The sequence below is a fragment of the Cydia amplana genome, chromosome 10, assembly GCF_948474715.1.
Source record: "Cydia amplana chromosome 10, ilCydAmpl1.1, whole genome shotgun sequence".
In the NCBI taxonomy this organism is placed as follows: Eukaryota; Metazoa; Arthropoda; class Insecta; order Lepidoptera; family Tortricidae; genus Cydia; species Cydia amplana.
In genome coordinates, this window is record NC_086078.1 from 2,846,003 (window position 1) to 2,868,831 (window position 22,829).

A 22,829-nucleotide genomic window follows, 5' to 3' on the forward strand; every position below is an offset into this window, starting at 1 on the left:
AGAAGAAGAATTTCTTACATTGGAACCGCCTGTTTCTATCTCTATCGCGTACGTACCTAATTATAGTGCTGTCCCGCCCATGATGCCGGCGGTAATGAAACTGTGCAAGTGGGACAGCAATATAACTATGCGCGTGTGATAGAGATAGCAACAGGCAGGGCAATGTAAGAAATTGGTCGTGGTAAGCGTCCTTTTTTTAAACTTGAGTGACAAGCGAATTAAAATTGTAAATGAATAGTTAAGTTAAATGATTGCATATCGAACAGCAAGGTCAAAGGCGCCCTCTATATTGCAAATATGGCGTACTATATAAACAGAAAAACCCACTATTTACAAATACAAGGCTGAAACGATTCAGCGTCACTGATCTTGTCATTTGCGTCTCCGAGCAGTATTCGCTTGCTCTTGATTGTGATATTGATATGATTAGATCGCTCGCGCTTGATGCTCTGTGAACCGTGTCAAGTATCAAAATGTAAAATCTGAATAACGCTCTTGATAGTTTTATTTGGAGGACATTATTGACCCCGTTTGACTAGCTCAATGAATCTCGCTTGTCAAACATTCTCGACATGAAAAGTCTTAAACGCAATATATTTGAAGATTCCGTGGGGAAAACTATAAGAGACATCTGAATTCCTGGTAAAGTACTACTTGCTATTAAGGTTAAACTTAATGTTGATCCCTTTCCCATGTTTTAATAAAAATTATGTTACCAAGTGTAGCGTATTTAATCCAATTTGATTGTCGTAAAATGGATAGTCCTCCTTTTTTCCCCAAACTATAATTTATGATTGTATACTACAAATGTGCAACAACAAAAAAACATCCGCACATAACATCAAATTAAATGTAATACATAATGTGCAAACTTGTTGCAATCAATGCGGCAAAATAATAACTAGAAGCGGACGTGTACATAATTGCATATTTACAATGGAATAATAACATTAATAACACAATAACAATTTGTGTGTATACTAGAATTACAAAATAGGATAGCTACAATGTTTCCATTCATGTACACATTTATAAATCAACATAGTATGAATGCAAACATATTTACAGGCAAACTAAAAAATGCAAAGATTTAAAATGTCTCATATAGGATACAAGACAAAGTCCCGTGCTTTAACTTAAAAATAAGTAATTTAGAAATAAATAAAAAAATCTCCTTAATTTTTTTTTAATGAAAATGATAAATCTTTATACGCTGTATCAGCTACGAAAAAAATTAGTAAAACACAGACACAATAACAAAAATTAAACTTGTTTTAAAAGTTAAGGATACTGAAGTAATTCCTACTTATGCTTACATCGTGTTAAACTAGTATCGAGTATTATCGATATACTTTACGGGTGTATCAAATTTGTAACATTTGTATCACCAATATTCTTAACTTTTGGATAAAGAACCTAAATCTATGGCGTCTAACTGGTGAGCAATTTAGGGTACATTTAACAACTGTTGTCACAAATCACAATAGTTTCAATAAAAGTAGGTTTATTTTTAATGATGCTATAGCAAGAAAATTTGCCTTTTAGCTTTTCGCCGCCACGTCAATAAAGTAATAAAGTGTCATCAAACGCTAAGCCACAAATTGCACGTAATCAACCCGTATAATATAAAGTCGTAGCGTGTGGGGCATTAAATATACTGTCTTTAAAATCAAGTCAGTGGCGGCGAGAAGGTTACAGTCAAATATTTTGTCCACCAGAAAGACTAACACAAAACAAAAAAAAAATACACACAACAAGAAAAAAAAAATGTAAATTACCTGCAAGAATAAAGCATGCGCCTGTTCAGCGCTATTAAACTGATAGCTCTCCAGATCCTGCCCCGCGTTCGCGAGCTCCAACACAATGTACTGCTGATCCGACGGCAGTATGGCCGGGTTGTCGTTCTCAGAGCCCTTGCATTCGTCGTACAGTTCCCACAGATCCAGCAGCCGCAACGTGTAGCTGCCGTAAACGCACCTTACTGCTAATACCTAAGGTTGGAAATCGCTTGGTTACCATTGACGCTTAACACCTTTCACGTTTAACAACACACCTTAGCCGTGACAACTTAAGGTTGAAAGTGCCTTGTGTTTTTAAAGCTTCTTATAGTGTTTTGGAAGTGAGTTGTGGGTCATTTACACAAAAGAATTCAACGGTGGATGGGCACGCGGTACGCTTCCCAATGCGTATCTAAACGCGATGAAATTAGTTGTGGTTTGGTTGGATTCAACGAACTTTTGGAGCCGAAGGGCCCGAGTGAGGCAGTCGAGTGTTAAATTGCTGTGGCGATTACGGTCTTGGCTTTCACGAGATGGGTAAATAATAGACTGGTGATGTACATAAATTGGGTTCCGAGGCAACATCAGATACAGTAAATAGTAACGAAGCTCGCAAAGATATGTCATGAATGCACATGTATCTTTAAATATGTTTGCGCTCTCCTTGGGAATCCCCAAGAGTAGAACTACGCTTTTGGATATGTATGCACTCTTACTGCAAAGTTAGCGTGGTCAGAGTTTAATGTTTCTCTTGCTCCGAGAAAAATAAACTATGTTCCTCTTACCCCATCTAACCTTAAGTGGAAGTTCATAAAATAATAAGAGACTGAAATTAAGGTTTATATGATGACAACAATTTCGTATTACCTACCTATATAACTCCTAAAATAGACTGATTGATCAAAACTTATCAAATCGTTAGCAAAACATCAGATTTGATACAAACATATTTGTTACAACATCCAAAACGCGGGTCCATTCCTTACAATTCACTCATCTTTCCATAGTTTTCAGAGCGAGTCATGGTCGAATTCGACTCCAACTTAATGCTTCCCAGAATGTGCCGCGTCACGATCATTTCAATAAGAGCCGGCCCGACGAGATAATTACTTGCATTCATTCCGCAGCCCTATTCAGATGCGAATGTTTAAAAATAATTTCGATACGAATAGGTTGTCTGGTAATGGTCGCTGTTCTGTGGTCCTTCTGTTGTTTATCTGTCACGTAAGACTCAAATTAGTTTTAGGTGTATAACTTGGTATATTTTATTTGTGCAATAAAGTATTCTATTATTTTTATTATGAAGATCAGTGCCTCTCCTTCAGTAGCTTAAAGTTTTCAAAAAGTTTGGAAAGCTCCCGATTTGTTTCACAGGATTAAAGCACATTAAAGTTAACATTTTGGATAGACTAAGCCATAAGTACAGCCATAGAAAACAATACACTCCTTTTTTTAGGCAGTCGTGTAAATAAGAGATATTTCCGAGGTTTTCCACGGGGAAAATTTTCTTAATTTCGGAAACTTTCACATAGTCATCAGAAAGCATACCATTACGGCTCCAAACTAAAATTTCACCTTAAAACTGTATTTTTGACGATACAATTTTTACATGCTAGAAAAAACTTATCTTTTTGGAAGTAACTTCACTAAGCACCAACGAGATAAAAATGTAACATTTAGATTTCCTTCACTCTTAAATCAACGAAACCACATCGTTATGAAACTTATGAAACGTCAAACACAGGAGAATAAGGCCCGTTCTCGGAATAGAACTGGTTCACAAATTGGTATGCGTCCCACCCCCTGTCACGTCAAATGAATGGACTGCTGGGTATTGTGGATGTATGTCGGTTGCTAGGCGTTATAAAGTTTAGTGTGCTTCAGATAAAACCTGTTTAAAACTTAATAAAAGGGTCTATTGTAAGGCCCGAGATACACTTGTAAGTTTTACTTACGTAAGTAAGGACAAAGCTATTTGTTAGAATGAGAAAATGATATTCATCTATCATTCTGTAGTATAGCTGTGTCCCTACTTACGTATGTAAAGTGTCATTCAATAGAACTTACTAACTATGTAAACAAAACAAAAGTTACTAGTAAATTGACATTCAGTCTCAATTTTAGTATGGCGGTTTATTTACATAGTTAGCAAGTTCTATTGAATGACAGTTCAAAAACTTTAAAACTTACAAGTGTACCTTGGGCCTAAGGTGTTTAGAGTAGCCAAAACCCGTCATACAATCGAAATTAAACTCTCATTTCAAAACGGCATGCTGAAATAATATGAAACTCGGCAAGAACATTTGAGTAACATAAATCTATGTCTGGTATTTGTTTTTGTTGCCGAAAACTGTAATACAAAGAAAATTGATCGAGTATTTCGTCTCTCTAAGCTAACACAGATTTAAATAGGACAAAGGGAGGGATTGTTGTGAATAATGAAGTTCGAGCGTGGTACTTGTCAAACTTTTAAGTATGAGGAATCGTTGCATGCTCAAGTGCCGGCGAGAGTCGCTGTGTAATCAGTCAGGATTTCGAAATACGCCTAACTTTCCCTCTGCCACGTCAAATGATTGATATTAAAAATGTCTGACTGTTGCTAGGCGTACTAAAATATTTTGTTTTAGGTAGATAACCTGTCTGAAGGTCCCTCGGTAATGTCAGAAATAAAAGTGAGGGGTCTATTGTGAACTCGAGGTTATTCAGGTTACTTCAATGGCAAAGAAAGAAGATTAATGTGTTTTCTTTGACACGCTCAAAGCCTACTTTTAGGATAATGACGCTGACATTAAATCATCGTCATTTGTGGGAGTGACAGGCTACATAAAATGCAGAGATAGTTGACCCCCTCCTCCCCCTGCATTCAAACAGTTTATGCAGGGGTCATTTACCTCTGCAGCTGACGTTACAGTTTAAAGTACGAATATATTCCTACTTCATACCTCACTTGGGTTTGCGAATTTATAGTATTACACGTTTTGCTAACGAAGTAAACGTAACGTAAACGTAAGTAAATAATGCCAATGTTTCAAACTTTTCATGGCTGCTTTGACTTTTAAAACAATTATTTTTAGAATCGACATTTGCAGGGTTACTTTTCCCGAAATAGAAGGCAGGAGGTGAAATTTATTTTCGCAATACCTACTACGAACAATGGGTTATTTTTTTAACAAATTATTATTGTAATCTTCGCTTTTTTTATGTAACGCGGTATAAATAGTTTTTCATTTATTAGAACCTGGTCGGCAACAAAACTAGGAATAGTAACAGTTAGCCGCAACTAGACTAGGCGTGCCGACGACTAATTATCTTTTTGCCTTTCAGCCCTAGTAGCACGGTCGCATTTTTATCATTTGTCACCATGCCTGTCACGTTCTAACAAGTATGTAAGTGCGAAAGTGACGGGCATAGTGATAGTCGATAAAAATGGAACCGTGCTGAGCCCGCTGCTAGTAGCTAGCTTCACAGAACTTGACTCAATAGCTCAAAGTCCAATATAAGTAGATCTTCAGACTCGTAACAGTATCTCTACTAATACTATTAATGCGAAAATAATGGCTGTCACACAGGCGCGTTTTACGGGCGACGCGTGGGCGGGGCGTGACAGTGTTTATATATAAGCCTTAATAGTCTGTCTATCTGCTAAAGTAAGAATGCTATGCACGAAAGATTTCGATGATGCCGGCGGTCAATGCCACTGTGCGAGCGGGATAGCAAAATAATTATGCGCGTGCGATAGAAATAGGAACTGGCGGGTCAATGTACGAAATTCTTTGTGCTTAGCGTCCTTACTTAATTTACATCTTCACTATAATAGTCATAGTACATATACTTGGTCAAGTAGATCTTGTCAGTAGAAAACGGCGGCAAATTTGAAAAATGTAGGTGCGAAGGAATATCGTCCCATAGAAAATTTGAATTTCGCGCCTTTTTTTACTGACAAGATTTGCTTGACCAGCTATATAAACCGATATGGATATAGTTTGAGTCCTAGGGTAAGACCTGATACTGTAGTGCAGAATATGTGAACTGTATACCCATTGGTAACGAGAGCGCGGGCGTTAACGGGCGCCTTTTTGCGGTCCACAAGATACATCGAAAATCGCACTATATATATACCAGGTATAGCTTAAAGCTGAGAATCGTTTGTACTCCAACGGTTGGGATACTAGGTTCAATTCTAAGAACCTACAATGAGGGCGATTCGACAGATGTTGTTAAACAGGTTGGTCGTTTGTCCACAGTTCAATTGCGACTGCGTGTTGAAACAATAAATTAAGACAAACATAATTAATGTTATGCTTAGTTAGACCTTTGGGTTCAGCTGTCTTCTAATGAAGTATAAAAAGTAGCCTGCTGTATGTGACTCTCCACTCCATACATCCATCCATTAAACTATGGTATAAGAACTGCTTTCAAGAGTGTTAATTTAAGTATATTGTTGAAGATATCTTTATACTATAAAAAAATAAAACAACCCTCTTTCTGAATCTCAATGATTACTGGATTTTATTAATCTCATTTATGTATAATTACGTTTTTTAAAATTTAGAAATCCCCGATATAAACATATCTAAAAATCATATCGACTTTAGATTAAAAAAAACCGGCCAAGTGCGAGTCGGACTCGCGCACGGAGGGTTCCGCATTCCGCACCATCAACAAAAAATTGAGCAAAACAACCAAAAATACGGTCACCCATCCAAGTACTGACTGACCCCGCCCGACGTTGCTTAACTTCGGTCAAAAATCACGTTTGTTGTATGGGAGCCCCACTTAAATCTTTATTTTATTCTGTTTTTAGTATTTGTTGTTATAGCGGCAACAGAAATAGATCATCTGTGAAAATTTCAACTGTCTAGCTATCACGGTTCGTGAGATACAGCCTGGTGACAGACGGACGGACGGACGGACGGACAGCGGAGTCTTAGTAATAGGGTCCCGTTTTTACCCTTTGGGTACGGAACCCTAAAAATGGTACCTACTTGAATCGGTTTACGTCAAACTTACTCGTTTTTTCTGTCGGAGGGTTAAATTAGGTAAATTAAAAATTTGTAGTTTTTATTTCTAATTCCTCCATATGTAATTGTAAACGTACATTGCTATGCATAAAACATTTTACTGTTATTACAGTCAATCAGTACGGGACCAATTACGCTGTCTCTCTGCCATTCATGTTTTTGTTATTGAGAATGAATTTACTGTAGAAGGTTATTTTGTAGATGACGAAATATTATTGAAATTTATAGGTGACATCGAACCACACTTTACGTAATACGGTTAAATTTTAGCAGTTGGTATATAATTAGTTGCTAACTTTAGGGGAAAACAATGGACATATTATATTATAGTGTTTTGGATACAATATTACCCACACGATACAATAAGGAAACAGAACCCAATGTGTTTACTGTTTTCGAAGTGCAGTCAATAAATTTGATACATATTCTTCAAATGTTGTATAGATTCGGTAGGGATTTCTAAAAATTCAACCCAAAAGTTTTGAACTACTAGTACGCGGATAAAGTCGCGGGCTAATACGTCTCTATTTTTATGAATATGAGTTTTACTGACAATTCTCTCAGACAATTAATATCACCTTCAAGAAAAACAGAACGCCCGCCCGTCTCAGACGAAATTATTGATTCCAGCGAAGTCTGAAAAATTTAACTAACAAAGGTTTTAAAAATATGTTATGCTTAAATAAGTTGGTCTTAAATTTAAAATGTACTGTCTGGTTTGTTTAAACAACCAGCTGCAAATTAAATATTAGAAATGGAATAGAATTCATGCAGCTTGCACAACTGACCAAGTGAGTATACTATAGAGTAATTAATGGGGTCTTTAGTTAACAGAAAGAGAGAGTATACAAAGAGAGGGACGGGTGATGTTCAGTTGCAAGGGAAATCGCGAGTTGAGCTAGCGATTCTAATGACATGTAATTTTCTAAGTTCACGGACTTTGAATAAGACATTATAATTTAGTAGTTTTTTTATAGGTATTCGCTAGGTGCACGACTGGTGCTGCCCTCATTTTGGCAGACTTTCTACGTTAAATCTTATGGAGTAAAATTAGTTCAAGCGGCTGCCGCTAGTACTAATGTCAGACATTCCATAAGATTACCTGTTTGTGACGATCAGCGCCACTTCCCCCTCCACCGACTGCGCACCTTGCCAATAATTTGCTTCTTAACTACGGATTTTTGCGTCAGACACAAAATGATATCACACAGAATTATTCATATTTACTTATTTGGACCTATCAGATTTTAATAACATGAAATGAAACTGAACAAAACAAATAAGTAGAAGGTTCGTGACATCACAGACATATTATTATGTCTCATATAAGCTCAATAGTGCCAAATCGTTTTGACAGCTCGAAAATAAAAGCTGATTTGATTTTTCACCCCCTGTTTCAGTCGACACTTGCGTTAAAAGGGCCCACTAATTAACAGTCCGCCGGACGATATCGGCCTGTCAGTTAGAACAAAAAATTGACAGCTCCGAACAACTGACAGGTTGATATCGTTCGGCGGACTGGTAATCAGTGGGCCCCTTTAGACTTGAATAATGTAGACAGTCAAACAAATCATAACATATATCAATCCTCCGGCTTAAACAAAGACGTTATCTCAGACTATTTAGTCAGTGCGTGATGATAAATGCAAATGGGAATCTCGGCACACCCAGTATCACGGCCATCTGAGCATAATCTTATCTCAGACTTAGTGGCAATGCCAAAAGGAGTTAGTTATTATAAACTTATAACCAAAGAGTTATTCTGTTTTACACAGAGGTGTAGAAAATAGGAAAAAATTGTGCTCCCGAGTTTGATTCCCGACCTAAGTCTAGTACATTCCACGACTCTTCTCTTTCCGCACAGACTCTATAATTATTGTGTTAACTGAATTGTAAAGCGTCAACTTTTGAGAACTTGGGTTATAAAGTGTTTCATTCTTTCATTCATTCGTTCATTGCAACATGTACGGGGTCGTACAGTCAGATTGATTTGATATCTAGTACTGCCAAAATGGCAGTATGTCGGAACACATCCTTATTTATATTGTAACAGAGACGTGTTACGATATATTTGACCACTTTGGCCGTCACTTACAGTTTGATGCTGTTCAGCGACGTCTACTTCAGCTGTTTCTAAGGCACGAATGATTGTTAGACTTTACACATCTCATACAATCAATAAATCTTTAGTTCAGCCAAATTGTCAGCCAGGTGTGTCAAAGAAAAAGATTTACTTTACACCTCTTCGTCAATGAATAACTCTTGAGGTATAAGCAATATACCTAACGCTATCGGCTCTCCGAGAAAGTTATTCCTTGATGGCTTGATATTTTAGCAGGGGCATTCCACGAGAATGTCGCTTACGTAACGACATTATTCTAATACTTCTGAAAATGCTGAGTAAGCTATATTGGGTCTGTTAATATTTCACGACTTGGGTAAGAAATTGGCAGTATATTCTAGAACTTTAGGGATTTGATTAAGAGCCAACAGGAGTGGTTATTTCTCGATACAAACGTACTCGACTGTTTCCTCCGTGGGTTTTGAAGCTAGAGCAATGATTTTTTCAACACAGATTAATATTGTCTTCGATCAACACGGGCTTCCGACAGGTCGGAAGGGATAGGCCCAAGCGATATCTTGACATTCAAATCATTCTGCCATTTTTCGCGGGGGGGAACGTGCACACAGTCGCACTTCTCACACACTTGCATACAAAATCCAATCTGTAATGACGACACAAATACATAGAAAATGACACCCTACACAGACAAATCTTGCACACCTCGATCCGTTTTTGTGTACGGACGAATCACAAGTGTCACAACACGCACACTAACACATTTTCGTCAAGAGATGAGAAGTCGGATTTGTTGCTCGACCGATCCGCAATTTGTACTGGGCGAGAAAAATCGATAAATCCAGCAAGTACATGAGACTAAAATATAATAATTGTGTTTAAATATAATTAAACGTATGACATGTAAAAAAAATATTACGTGTGAAATGTAACACCTTCTTTTTGTAAATTTGATGTCCCCGACCCCTTTTTACAACAAAAAACCGAGCAATTAGGCATTTTTTCTGCTGCTGTGTTCACTCGCGCGGCTGGACTCGGTCTAGTTAAAAATCCGAGCGCAACTAGTTTTATTACCCGCGCTAGATCAGTTGATCTTGTACCTAGGCAGAGGGGAAATAGTGCGAATGCCGCATCCCTTCCGTGTTGATCGAAGAATATTGTCAATATCTGTGTCGGACCGTTTTGCTTTTTTTGATATTTTCGTTTTTTAAGGAGGGCTCTAGCCCTTCAAAAATGGCCAAAATGGCCTAATTGACTATGCCGAAATGAGAGGCGTGGTATTCAAAACTGATATCAATTAGCCAAAAAAGCAAAACGGTCCGACACAGATAATTTCATAATCATTTAGATTTCCAAATTTGGTTACGATTGGTTAAGTTTTGGAGGAGGAAACAGTCGAGTACGAAACCTCGATTTTTGAGATTTTTACGCAGGATTTTTCGCCTTGTCCTTATCGCACTAGTTTTAGGAGCCGCTTCCGTTAGCGAGACGGGTATATTTACCTAATATATTTAAATCTCAGCTCCTGTTTCGTCTTAAGGTAGCTGCCATACAAGGCGAAAGCGTTACGTAAGCGACATTCTCGTGGAATGCCCCAGCAAGGATCTGTTTTTCTGCTACGTAGGTACTAGAATATGGATATCAGTTATCCGCGTCCGTTTACGTATACGGAAAATCCGGCATAATAAAGCAAATACATAGTTTTACTTGTCTTAAATAACTTTTTAGGCAATATTCAGCTATATGTAAGATGCAGAATAAACTTAGTTGTTGTGTTTATACGCATAAATCCCTGATCATATCACCTAGCAAATAAGCTATAAGCTTATAAGGCAAGATAATCAATGTTTGTGAGATCCGCTATTTTTTATCGTATATATTTTCGGAAACTGAGTCATGTTACTCATGTTAAATCGAATAATCAAGTCAATAAAAAAATTATCGTAGGTTTTGCTGAAACTTTGATTATAATATAAACTGAACAGGACTAGTGACACTCGCGGTAATGAGTTTGTTACGCCCACTTAATATTGTGTTGTCCATCTTCTAGTTTAACTTTTCCCATGGTGCGACCATGCCATGCCATGCTTATGCAGTTTTAGTTTCGCACGTCGCCGCTGGCGCTAGCAGTTGCAGGCAAGCGTTGACGCATGGTATGGTCGCGTTCATAATTTCTCGTCTATTATAAATTTTTGTCTATGTTTATGTTTTTCTTTTCTTTTTGTTTTGTTTGTATTCATAATTCGTTTTCATGTATAAATTTTTGTATTCTCTGTTTTCTTATTTACTTCTTCTGTGTATCTTTTTCAAATGTTTTAATATGTATCTTTTTGTGTTATCTGTCGTGGCATCACCGAATGGGCCCTACGGAAGACCAGCGCTGGCTTTATAGCTAGCATTATGCTGAGTTGGGTCCATTTCGTGATGCACACTTATTGTTCTCTTCTGTTCTTGCTGTTGTTGTCTGTACATGTTCGTACATGTTTTGTGAACGTCACGAATAAAAATCTTTTATCTTATCTTATCTTTTATCTTAAACCAATACTATTTTCTCTTTTTGTCTACTGTCCAGATCTCGACATACAACGTTTTAGCAAAGGGTACAAAGGTTGCGTTACAGGTTTTATAAGACGCTAATGCTCAGCTCAGCTATGTATGCCCATATCCATCCCGTCCACATATCTGACCACTCCTAAGCCTTATTACAAGGACATACCGTCCATCTCTGTTCACAATGTTGCTGTTCATGCCAAGTCGTTGCACTTGCAAACCGTAAACGGCCGAGTCATCATCTAAGGCTAATTTCAACGTAATTTAAACCTTATTATTTATTTAATAAAGGCTTTGTAAAATGCATTCAGAGTGGGTTTGCATCTTTTAATGCGGAAACCGGGCTTCCGCGAACGGACAGCTGTTCGCGGTAATGTTGGATTAATCATCGTATACTTGAAATTGCTGTGGGCTTATTGTTAAAGATAAAGGTGTGGAGGATTAATTATCGTGTTTTAAAAATAAAGTCTGTGATTGTTCGAAAGATAAACGACATGGGAGGTTTACTAATCATAATTATGATATCCTTTGTAAAGTACTTGAATATAAAACGTTTCAAAATAAAATTACGTATAATCTGTCTAAGGACGCAAATACACATTGGACCAAGAAATTGGACAGGGGAATTGGTGTAGGAGGGAGGTGTGTGGTGAGTGAGACGTAATGCACATTGGACAAATAAATTGGAGAGGTGGAATACCGTCCTTAGCTAACTTCTGCAGAGACTTTGAAGTGATAAATTGTAGAAGTACGACTAAAACTTGATTGAAAACAACCGGCTGAGGATTTTTTAAATAGCAATAGCATCTATACTTGGACAAAGTCTCAATCGTGATGCGATGACAACATTTTTTTACGTGTCTGGTTGGCTGCCGTTCCTCAAACCAACGGAGCGGCAGCTGACGTCCACCAGAGCTCATTGCCTTTACGAGTTATCGCCCGGGAAGCGATGACCGACGAAATTAGAATTTTCCGGGATCTATTTACAAGATTTCAGCGGTTTAAGAGTGTAGAGACAACAGACAGCTAGGTCGACAGAGTTCCTTTGGCGTTTATAAGATTAATAAGGGTTATATAAACCATATTTTAATTCAATTATCAGTATGCCATGCCAATAAGGACACAAATCGTAAGTTTGAACAGAGATATCTGTCTCGCGTTGATAAGTCTGGCCTACTTGCTTATCAATTGGCAAGACATAACGCTATCTACATGAATGAGGTGATTCATATAAGAGATGCTTTGAATATTTTCTTGGCGGATTGCGGTCAAAGGGTAAGAATTCTTTATATTTCTTAAATATTTTATTAGAACCTGTTTAAATAGAGTGTTACTAAGCTTTTGTGTTCTTGGCAAGGAGAATTTGTTCATATTCATTCATAGACAATCTTCCAAGCACACTGAATAAATTATAAAATAAATATGTATTATATTAATATAAAATTATTTGAAGAAGCGCTTAGGTTCACGAGATCTACAGCTTAAAGCCAAGTACTTCGACAACTTTGATTTTATAGGGCCGTCGTGTCCGTATAAAACCCGATTTTCGTCAGCATATCATGACTGAGGCCATAATTCTACACCACACTACTCGTACGAGGGGCGTTCAAAATATTCTCGGTATTGATATCTTACGACCTCTTCTAAAATTTCTTTCGTTACTGGCCGCTAAGGTTTATTCATTGACATTAAAAAAAAGTATAATTCGAACCGAGATGGTCTTTTGTTTTTCTGCAATTGCTGAACAAACATGAACATCATGTGCGAATTGACAATGTTAACTAAATTAGAACATCGATGCGTGATAAAATTCTTGACAAAACAGGGTAAAAATCAAAAAACCATAAAAGAGGAAATGGATTGTGTTTACCGTGAGTCTGCTCCTTCTTTATCTACCATTCAAAAGTGGTCAAGCGAGTTTAAACGCGGAAGGGAGAGTATTGAAGATGACCCTAGACCTGGCCGGCCTGTAGTAGCTACTTCACAAGAAAATATTGATAAAGTGGAAAAACTTATATTGGAAGATGGTCGAGTGAAGGTAAAATCTATAGCACAAGTAACCAATCTCTCTATTGGTACCGTACATGATATTATACATGACCATCTTAATATGTCAAAAGTAAGTGCAAGATGGGTTCCGCGAATGCTGACTCGGCTTCAAAAAGACATGCGTGTAGCTTGTTGTTCCGATTTTATTGACCTGTGCGGTGAAAATCCTGATGAGGTGCTGCAAAGAATAGTTACTGGAGATGAAACCTGGGTTCATCATTATGACCCAGAGAGTAAACAAGAGTCCATGCAGTGGCACATTAAGGGTTCAGCTCATCCCAAGAAGTTCAAGGTCATCCCTTCAGCTGGCAAGGTCATGGCCACGATATTTTGGGATTGTGAAGGAGTATTACTAATCGATTATAAAGAAAAAGGTGTAAATATCACAGGACAGTACTACGCTAACATTCTACGTCAATTAAAGGATGTAATTAAAGAAAAGAGGCGAGGAAAGTTAACCAAAGGTATTCTGCTTCTGCATGACAACGCCCCCGTCCATACTGCTCATATTGCCAAGGCAGCTATTGTTGAATGTGGGTTTAAAACTGTTACTCACCCACCGTATAGTCCGGACTTAGCCCTCAGCGACTTCTTTTTGCTCCCCAATCTTAAAAAGGATCTGCGTGGAAATAAATTTTCTGACGATGAAGCATTGAAGGCGGCAGTGGAGGAGCATTTTTACACGAAAGATAAAATTTATTTTTACGAGGGATTAAAAAAAATAATTGATCGATCTTTTAAGTGTATGAACATAGGGGGGGAGTATATTGAAAAATAAAAATATCAAACTTTTCGTACTTGTTTGTTTTCATTCTCATACCGAGAATATTTTGAATACCCCTCGTATTGATGACAAAAAAAAACGTACCAACATCCACTGACTGTGCAATGACAATTCATAATCCTTATTGGGAAGCCATACGGTCCAGCAATTGTCAGACGTTACTGTTACAATTGACTTTATACGTTGGGTAATAAAATTTCCACTACGTTATTGACCGTTGGTCGATATTGTCCGATGCGTGACGTCACGGACACGGAGCTTGAGACCCCCCGTGGACATTCACGTTCGTTGCGCAATCTTGCTCTAAGTATACTTGTACTAACAGCGTATTATCTTATCATTGTTAGACTCTATATCGTTGTAATAAGGTTTACGAATGGGCAGTTAGTGACGGTAAGAATGTGATGGATACCTACCACAAAAAGTGGTGTAAAAAGAGGTTCTCGACTCGATATGCTGTTACCTCAGAGCTCGGCAAGTTATCGACCGACAGAAAATAAAGACCGGGTGAAATTTTCAATGTTTAATCACCAGGCATACTCTGCGTCGCGACTTTATAGCCTTATAGGTCATACTGAACAACTTTTATTATGGACCGATGACAAAATCGCTAAAAAAAGTTTAGCTTTGGATTTAAATTTCATCCCTGTGTGTTTTAAAGCCTGAAACCTCCTGAATGGTCTTATTTTTGACAGTACTAGAGTGGGTCCATCACGAAAGAGAAAATATCCATCTCATTTTCGCGTTGTCCCGGCTTTTCGCCACAGCTCCCATCAACCTGGGGTCCGCTTGACAAGTAATATGCAATTTGTTTATAATACAGTGTGTAAGTCCAATACGAGCAATAAATTAAACCGGGTGTAGAATTTACCCGTCTAATCATTAATTAGGAAGTTCTTTTAAGTTACACTTAATTATGACCCCGTAATTAATTTTTTTCACATGTACCGAGCAGCAATGTACTGCAAACATTAAGAATCAGATGACATGGCATTACGAGATACGAGCTTTTTATTGTAACCGCCAACAAGCGTTGACAGTTATTTTAAAAAGCTCGTATCCCGTAACTTGTGTGGTGTATTACATTGCGGGCCGAATTATTTTGTATGGGTAAAATTTTCATTGCATTTCTAAGTAAAATCTATCTCAATATACTTTTTAGGTCCTATTATAACCACCGTTTAAATATTCGCCCGTATTGGATTTACACACTGTATAAGTGCTTCTAAAGCCAAGTGTACTTAGTTCAGATTATCAAGTAGAAGGACCTGGGCTGGGATAAATGTAAGACATTTATATTTCTATTTTGAACCTTAATTTATCGGGTTATCGTTTCACGTATGACAGCAAACATATAACCACAAAAGGAAAACGCAATATGTATTTGTTAAAATGTCCACTAGACTAATCGTTAGTTAATTTATGTAAAAACAGACAAGTACAATATAAGCCATTAAGCTTGATGTAATATCCTAACAATAAACATGAAAAACAAAATGTAAAGGCATGTCTCCGTTTATTTCTTAATTTATTCCAACATAGGGTTCGTGACTGAGCACATTATACTTAAAAAGACAAGATTAATGGATAATAAACCTTCCGCCCACGCTATTAAGAACTACAATGGTTTGAGACAATTTAAAAAATTAACTCCCCTAGAAAATTAGAAAGGGTACGGGTACCTGAGTATTAACTTTCAAAAAAACGCAGGTAGATTATACAAAAAAGGGGACGGCAGGTAAAATTCGGCGTCGGACCAAATTGGAAAAAGCCAAAGTTTTGAGAAGAGACGAGCACCTGTTGTGTTGGCCAATGTCCAGTACTGAAATACTGATTATGAACCTTGTTCAGTCAACGTTCTTGGTAAAAGATTCGGTTTACAAATGGTGATTCATAAATTAGTCAGAGTTACTCATTAATGTTTTCATAAGTGATCTGAAGAATTTCACCTATGTAGGCTATAATAAGAAGTTAAGGTAAATGTATTTGTAAAAACCCAACTATGTCACCCAGAACTATATTCAATCTGATTTCACATAAATGTAAAAACCCAGTCTCGCGGCGCCAAAGAAATAGATGACACGCAAATACCCATTAAATCACACGTTAAATGTCTTCCTGATTCCACAAATAACATCATCGCGTTATAAACCACAAATAAATTAATGAAACAACTGTTTTTACCAAATTAATGTGGAAAAGACCGTTTACAAGATCTTTCGCTGTTAACATTTGTTATATAAATTCATGTTAATAGATGGAATAAAACAGTAGGGAATATATAAGCGCCATAGCGCACTTACCTCATTAAAAATGTCAGTAGCATTTTGTATCGCGTGTAAGTCGAGTGTGTCAATGTCCGTCTTTCCTTCATCAAATTGTCGTTCCAATTCTGCTATAGGAGTGCGCAGTGCACTCAATTCCCTGAAACAATAACATAACATTTAATTACAAGCAAACATAGGTTACCTACATTTAACATGCAGTGCCGAAAACCCGACTATCGGGTATTTTATGATTTTAGTTCCCAGGCTGGACGACCCGATAGTCGGGATCGTGGTATTACAGCTTTATATGACGAAATTTGTGTGGCCTGGCGCGGATGTCTTGTTTGGCTGGGTGGCAATGAATGTGTTAATGTCTAAAGACATTTGGGGTATTTAATTGATAGGTATATTCTGAGATTTTAAGGTATATTCTTTTCGCGTTCAGAATGAGAATGGAATTGACCGGTTAACTTATTTACTTAATTAATAAATAGTTTGATAGTTGATAAACCGGTCGCACCACAGTGTTACATATGTAGTTCGTAAGTCCTTTTGGGATTGTTACAAGACTTACAAGTAACAATAGGTACACTTCTAAATAAACTCAACATATGTATAACTTAATAGGTTATATTTGAACAAAGAACTGAACCAGCATACACGAAACTTAAGTCAAATTATTTCCAAGAAATGGAATTCTAACATTCAGCAATTTTACTAACAAGCAACAAATTATTTCGAATTTGAATGTTACTTTTTAGTTTTCAAACGGTGCATAGTTACAAAAAATAAACTACTGGATTCCCTGGGAACTAGATAATATAAAAGAATTCGAACTACAAATTACACAGACTGCTATTTCTAAAAAGCTGTATGTCACGGTACCGGTCCCAAAATACATCTTTTTTGTTACCAAAGTGGTGGACACCGTTTCAAAATAACAATGAGTGACGCTAATCAAACTTGGAGTCATTTCCTCCCTTCACGGATTCGTTATAGTTGACGTGTAGTGGTTACGGTTAGAGATTTTACCGCAGATGGTTGCGCAATCGTGACCAAAATGTATTGGATTTGTGGTAAAAAATCTAGGCTGGTATTACGTGATTTAGATCACAGGCTTTCAAATACAAGGTGGTTAGATTTTAGAGTTTTCATGTTTATATAGTTTTAACCCTTTTTACGGTACAAAACAAGACAGGTCTTGAGTTCAAACCTCCTTGGTGCTCAACAAACATAGATTATGGTTAGAATTAAAAAAAAGATAGTCAACAATTATGTCCAATAATTTAGACGTCTAATTAGATTATTACGTTAATATTTTCACAGCAAAAAAAAAAACCCCTAAGTCCCTCTCGCTTTCATATAGCTTGCCTGTTTGACTGTTAAAATAAATAACACTTCAAAAAATACATACTAAGAAAAATTTGCTCTCATATCTCAATGTCGATACCAAGAACGAACGATTCATTCGGAGTTATTACGTACAGAGTAAAAAGGAGTTAAAAAGCATAATGCCATGAGTCAGACTTACTGACATATTACGTATCGAGTTACTATTACAGCAAGTGAAAGGATTGCTTGTTACTGCCGCGCTAATCTAAAAGACCGTATTTGCCATACGAATCTTAAATAATATACGGCATTTTAACTCAATAAGATATCAATTTGTATTTAAAGAATGTGGCATTTGAGTGAAAAGCTGTCGTCCGCTGATAAGTTTCATTTCTTTTGTAACAGCAATTTTTAAAGATGTTTGACGAGGCAAAATTGTAGTTTTAATATTGTATTTTTACACTTTTAATCAAAGGCAAATGTCATTAAAATCTCATACGGAAACTAGACTATATTTGCGAGACTCCAATCAAAACCTTAAAATGTTAACGGTTGGTTCGATATAATAAAATCACGAAAACGTATAATTTTCATTTACTTTCAGCTGCACATCATTACATTCATTACCCTGCGTACAGTAGGTACATAATATATAATCACTACACTTAGTGGTCTGACGAGCAAAATTTTAAATCTAAAACTTGATAAAAAATAGATAAAAGGTAACCCGCCCAATGGCCATGTGTTCCATCGCAAGTTTCGCGCGGCGCACCACATCTTTTGTTCCCTTCTAGTTTCCTGGCTTTACTCGCACTCTAACTGACCGGGTGGGTGTATCTTATATTTTCGCATAAACGTTTACGAAGTGTTAACTGTAAACAATGGGCATTAATGGGCAATGGCGTAGTCTTTTTGTACACCTACACTGTTAACTGACAGTTCGTAAACCTTATTACAAAAGGCATAAGGTCCACCGATGGACAGTTAAGAGTGTTGCTGTTTGAATTATAGGTATTACTCGCATTACATCATGTCCGTGACTTATCTTTCACGTCGGTCTAGGCATGAGTCACACTCGCGTGCGGGTGAATAAGCCAGCACGTTTTGTTACTTCTACAATGCGTGTCGAGTCGATTTTCTCCGTCTCTACCGGTTGTAGTAGAGCGACAGAGACGGATACACGAATTTCGATGTCGAGCTAATAGCTGGTGATTCAAGTGTACTTTGTCCACTCCACCAGTCCAATAGAAATCCCTCTCTCTCTCTTTCTCTCTGCCTCTCTATTGCTGTTGCGCATACGAGCGACAGAGACGCAGACGATTTCGATTTTTCGATGTTGGCAGTAGGCCCTGTGGTTATTTGGTAACAAATCTAGAGGTCATAGTAATCTGGTCAGGGTATTCAACTCGCATGTTGAATAATAACAGCCAGCATGTATTCAATTCTAGGAAATTACCTATATGAATTTCGGTTGACGCCGGTGCATGTGGGAATGCGTAATTTTGAAGGTGTATAAGGTTACGTTGCGAGTATGTCAGGTATAGGACGCTTGTGCGAAACATGTTGCTTTAGATTTCTGACATTTAATTAGGTACAGTCAGCTTGAAAGCTAAAAAAGTTAGTTCCTGTATTATTAGTGCTAATTATTTACTATTATTTTCTCGTTTCTAGATTTCTTGATTATGACATTTGGACATATTTTGTAGGCTTTAAAAGGACGAGTGAATAATGAATATCGTAAGGACAGTGACGTGTACAGATCTACAGATGTTTCGGGTCTTTTACTAACATTACCTAATTTTATTCAGAGCGAATTTATTTTAACTTGTTTCTGAAGCTTTCTGTACTTTATTTAGCTCGATTTCATAATGTTGGTACTACAATTAGACCTTCGTTTTATGTTAACGCAATTGTAAGGCGTATAGAAGGACATACTGCACGCCTACTCGGCAACTAACTTTGTGAAACTACTTCTACTATCACAAGCGCCATACTCTAAACTAAAGCAACAAAATCGGTTCGTAAAAATCGTAGTGATTTATCTTATGATAGCCAAGCAGGATTTTCAAAACTATGAGCGGCACGATTATGACGGTAATAATTATATAGCAATCAATAATTCAGGTGTACTCCTTTTGCCCTTGGCGACCGTGACTGGTACGATCTTCATAACAATAAGTTGGGCGCCACTGTAAAGTTACTTATGAGGGTAAAACAGTGAGACTTACATAGCAATCACAATCTCGGATATGATCTCGTGGAAGTCCTTCTGGTGCTCCCCATTGACCTTGATATCGCCTGCGACTGGTACTATCTTCATAACACGCGCACGGCCATCCCGGGCTCGCCAAAGGAACACCTCCCAATCATACTACAGGTACTACTAGTTACATGAAGGGACTTACATAGCAATCACAATCTCGGATATGATCTCGTGGAAGTCCTTCTGGTGCTCCCCATTGACCTTGATATCGCCTGCGATTGGTACTATCTTCATAACACGCGCACGGCCATCCCGGGCTCGCCAAAGGAACACCTCCCAATCATACTACAGGTACTACTAGTTACATGAAGGGACTTACATAGCAATCACAATCTCGGATATGATCTCGTGGAAGTCCTTCTGGTGCTCCCCATTGACCTTGATATCGCCTGCGACTGGTACTATCTTCATAACACGCGCACGGCCATCCCGGGCTCGCCAAAGGAACACCTCCCAATCATACTACAGGTACTACTAGTTACATGAAGGGACTTACATAGCAATCACAATCTCGGATATGATCTCGTGGAAGTCCTTCTGGTGCTCCCCATTGACCTTGATATCGCCTGCGATTGGTACTATCTTCATAACACGCGCACGGCCATCCCGGGCTCGCCAAAGGAACACCTCCCCATAGACACCCTCGCCGATCTTGTGGCAATTCTTCAGGGCTCTGAAAAGGTATGGGAGTTTTAGGATCTGTGTTTATTTTATGTTTTAAGCTGTGGCAGGGGTGGTGATCATATTTTGCAATAGAAGGCCGGTTGCATTAACCTCTTGTCTGTGTAAGATAAGAATGACCGAATTTTAGTTTTTTTTTGTATTTTTAGTTCTTTTTGCATTGTTTCGAGAAAAAAAAATTCTGCTCTATACCTATACAGAGCAATCGAGGTCTGAACCCACAATTTATGATACCACACATATATCCCCTCGGGTAGCTAAGCAATATTTAAAATTTTAGCGCCGTGTGGCACGCAGCTTCCAGGCGGCCAGTTTTCCAAAATTCTAAATGGCGGCCTCCGCATGCGCTGTTGTCGGAAAGCATCCTATTTCGAGGCTCATTGCCGAACGAGGGGTTAACACATTAAAAAGCTCTGTGTATACCCCAGATACTAAAACGACAGTTTGATTGATTCAATATAATATCCAATTGTCTTGCATTTGTACTAATTTTGTAGGTACCTACTAAAATTACAGGAGGTCGGACAAATTGAAGCCATCAAACTGTCATTTGGGTTCATCCATTAGTTACGTCAATAAAATCTTGAAATTCGTGTGACATTTATGGACGACCCCTTTTTGTATCTGGATATTTTAAAAAATAAGCCTGGTATCCAACCACTCCGTCAAATGTTGTTGATGCAACCGGTAATTTGATAGGATCCAGAAAAAAATATAATGAACAGTGAGGCTTATGCTGTATAGTTTAAGCATCCAATCATAGAAAACAGTGTGTATACAGAACCCGAAAATGTAAAAGATTTGTGTGCGTGTGTGTGTATCTATTTTTTACTTTTATATATTGTGAGAAAAAGCAGCACAAAATTATATTTTACCCGCAATATTTCTTGTGAAAAAAGAATAATATTCTTCTTTTATAGTCGACTATAAACACTAACTAAAAATTACGTATAATTAGCAAAAAATAGCGAATTTAAAAAAAAACCGAATGAAATTTATGAAATTAAATTCCAATCATAAAGGGCCACCCCACATCTAGCGTCTTTCGAGCGTCGGCGTTTCGTGGGCGTCTACAACTCTATGGCCCTGCTCGACGCAACGTCGACGCAACGTCGACGCAACTGCGCAGCGACGTCATTTTCCATAGCGCTGACCGACGCCGACGCTCGAAAGACGCCAGATGTGGGGTGGCCCAAAGTTGGATAAAAATATATTCTATAGTTGTAACATTGAACGATAATGATGAATATAACCCTCAATTACCATAGATTCAGAGAATACATTGAAGTTTTTTTTTTCATTTAGAACCGACAATTACCCTTTCATATTCAAATATACGCCCTTTTCCGGTTTCGAAGCAAAAACCGTGGAGAGATATGCAATAGAAATAAATGCTCTATGGTTCGCTTCCCTCTCAAAATGTAAACGGGTACAGGTGTTAACGACATAACGACTTGCCGTCCCTTTCCAACGCACTGGTAATGAAAGTGATGAATGCACATTGTCTATGCTTGGATGAGCGTTTTAAACGCAACGAGATTGATGATAAAGAGAACAATAAATGTAAGGAACTCGTTAGTAGTTTGTAAGGTTTACGTAATGTAAATGTTCTATTGTCGGTATAAGTTAGGACAAGAATTCTAAGGAATAGATAGAAGGTAAAAAAAGAATCGACCATTAGGCATACCTGAATTCGTAGATATTTCTAAGTGGTCAGACCAAATTTGTCAGTAAATAAGAACAAAAAAAAGCGGCCAAGTGCGAGTCGGACTCGCCCATGAAGGGTTCCGTATTTAAGTGATTTATGACGTATTAAAAGAAAACTATAGCTGGTGAACCAAATCTTGTCAGTAAAAAAAGGCGAGAAATTCAAATTTTCTATGGGACGATATCCCTTCGCGCCTACATTTTTCAAATTTGCCGCCTTTTTCTACTGTCAAGATCTGGTTGACCAAGTATACTTACTAGATCTCGTTCAAACCAATTTTCGGTGGAAGTTTGCATGGTAATGTATATCATATATT

General features: G+C 37.6%; 1 protein-coding gene across 1 annotated transcript in view; it reads right to left on the minus strand.

Annotated features, from left to right (window-relative positions):
* LOC134651479 (uncharacterized) overlaps positions 1–22,829 on the minus strand; it is a 58,204-nt gene that overhangs the window by 27,660 nt on the left and 7,715 nt on the right. Inside the window, exons 7-9 of the mRNA XM_063506591.1 lie at positions 20,621–20,797; positions 16,566–16,686; positions 1,779–1,991 (exon numbers count right to left, since the gene is read on the minus strand). Of these exons, the coding sequence (XP_063362661.1) occupies positions 1,779–1,991; positions 16,566–16,686; positions 20,621–20,797 (511 nt within the window). The remainder of the gene's footprint in view (positions 1–1,778; positions 1,992–16,565; positions 16,687–20,620; positions 20,798–22,829) is intronic.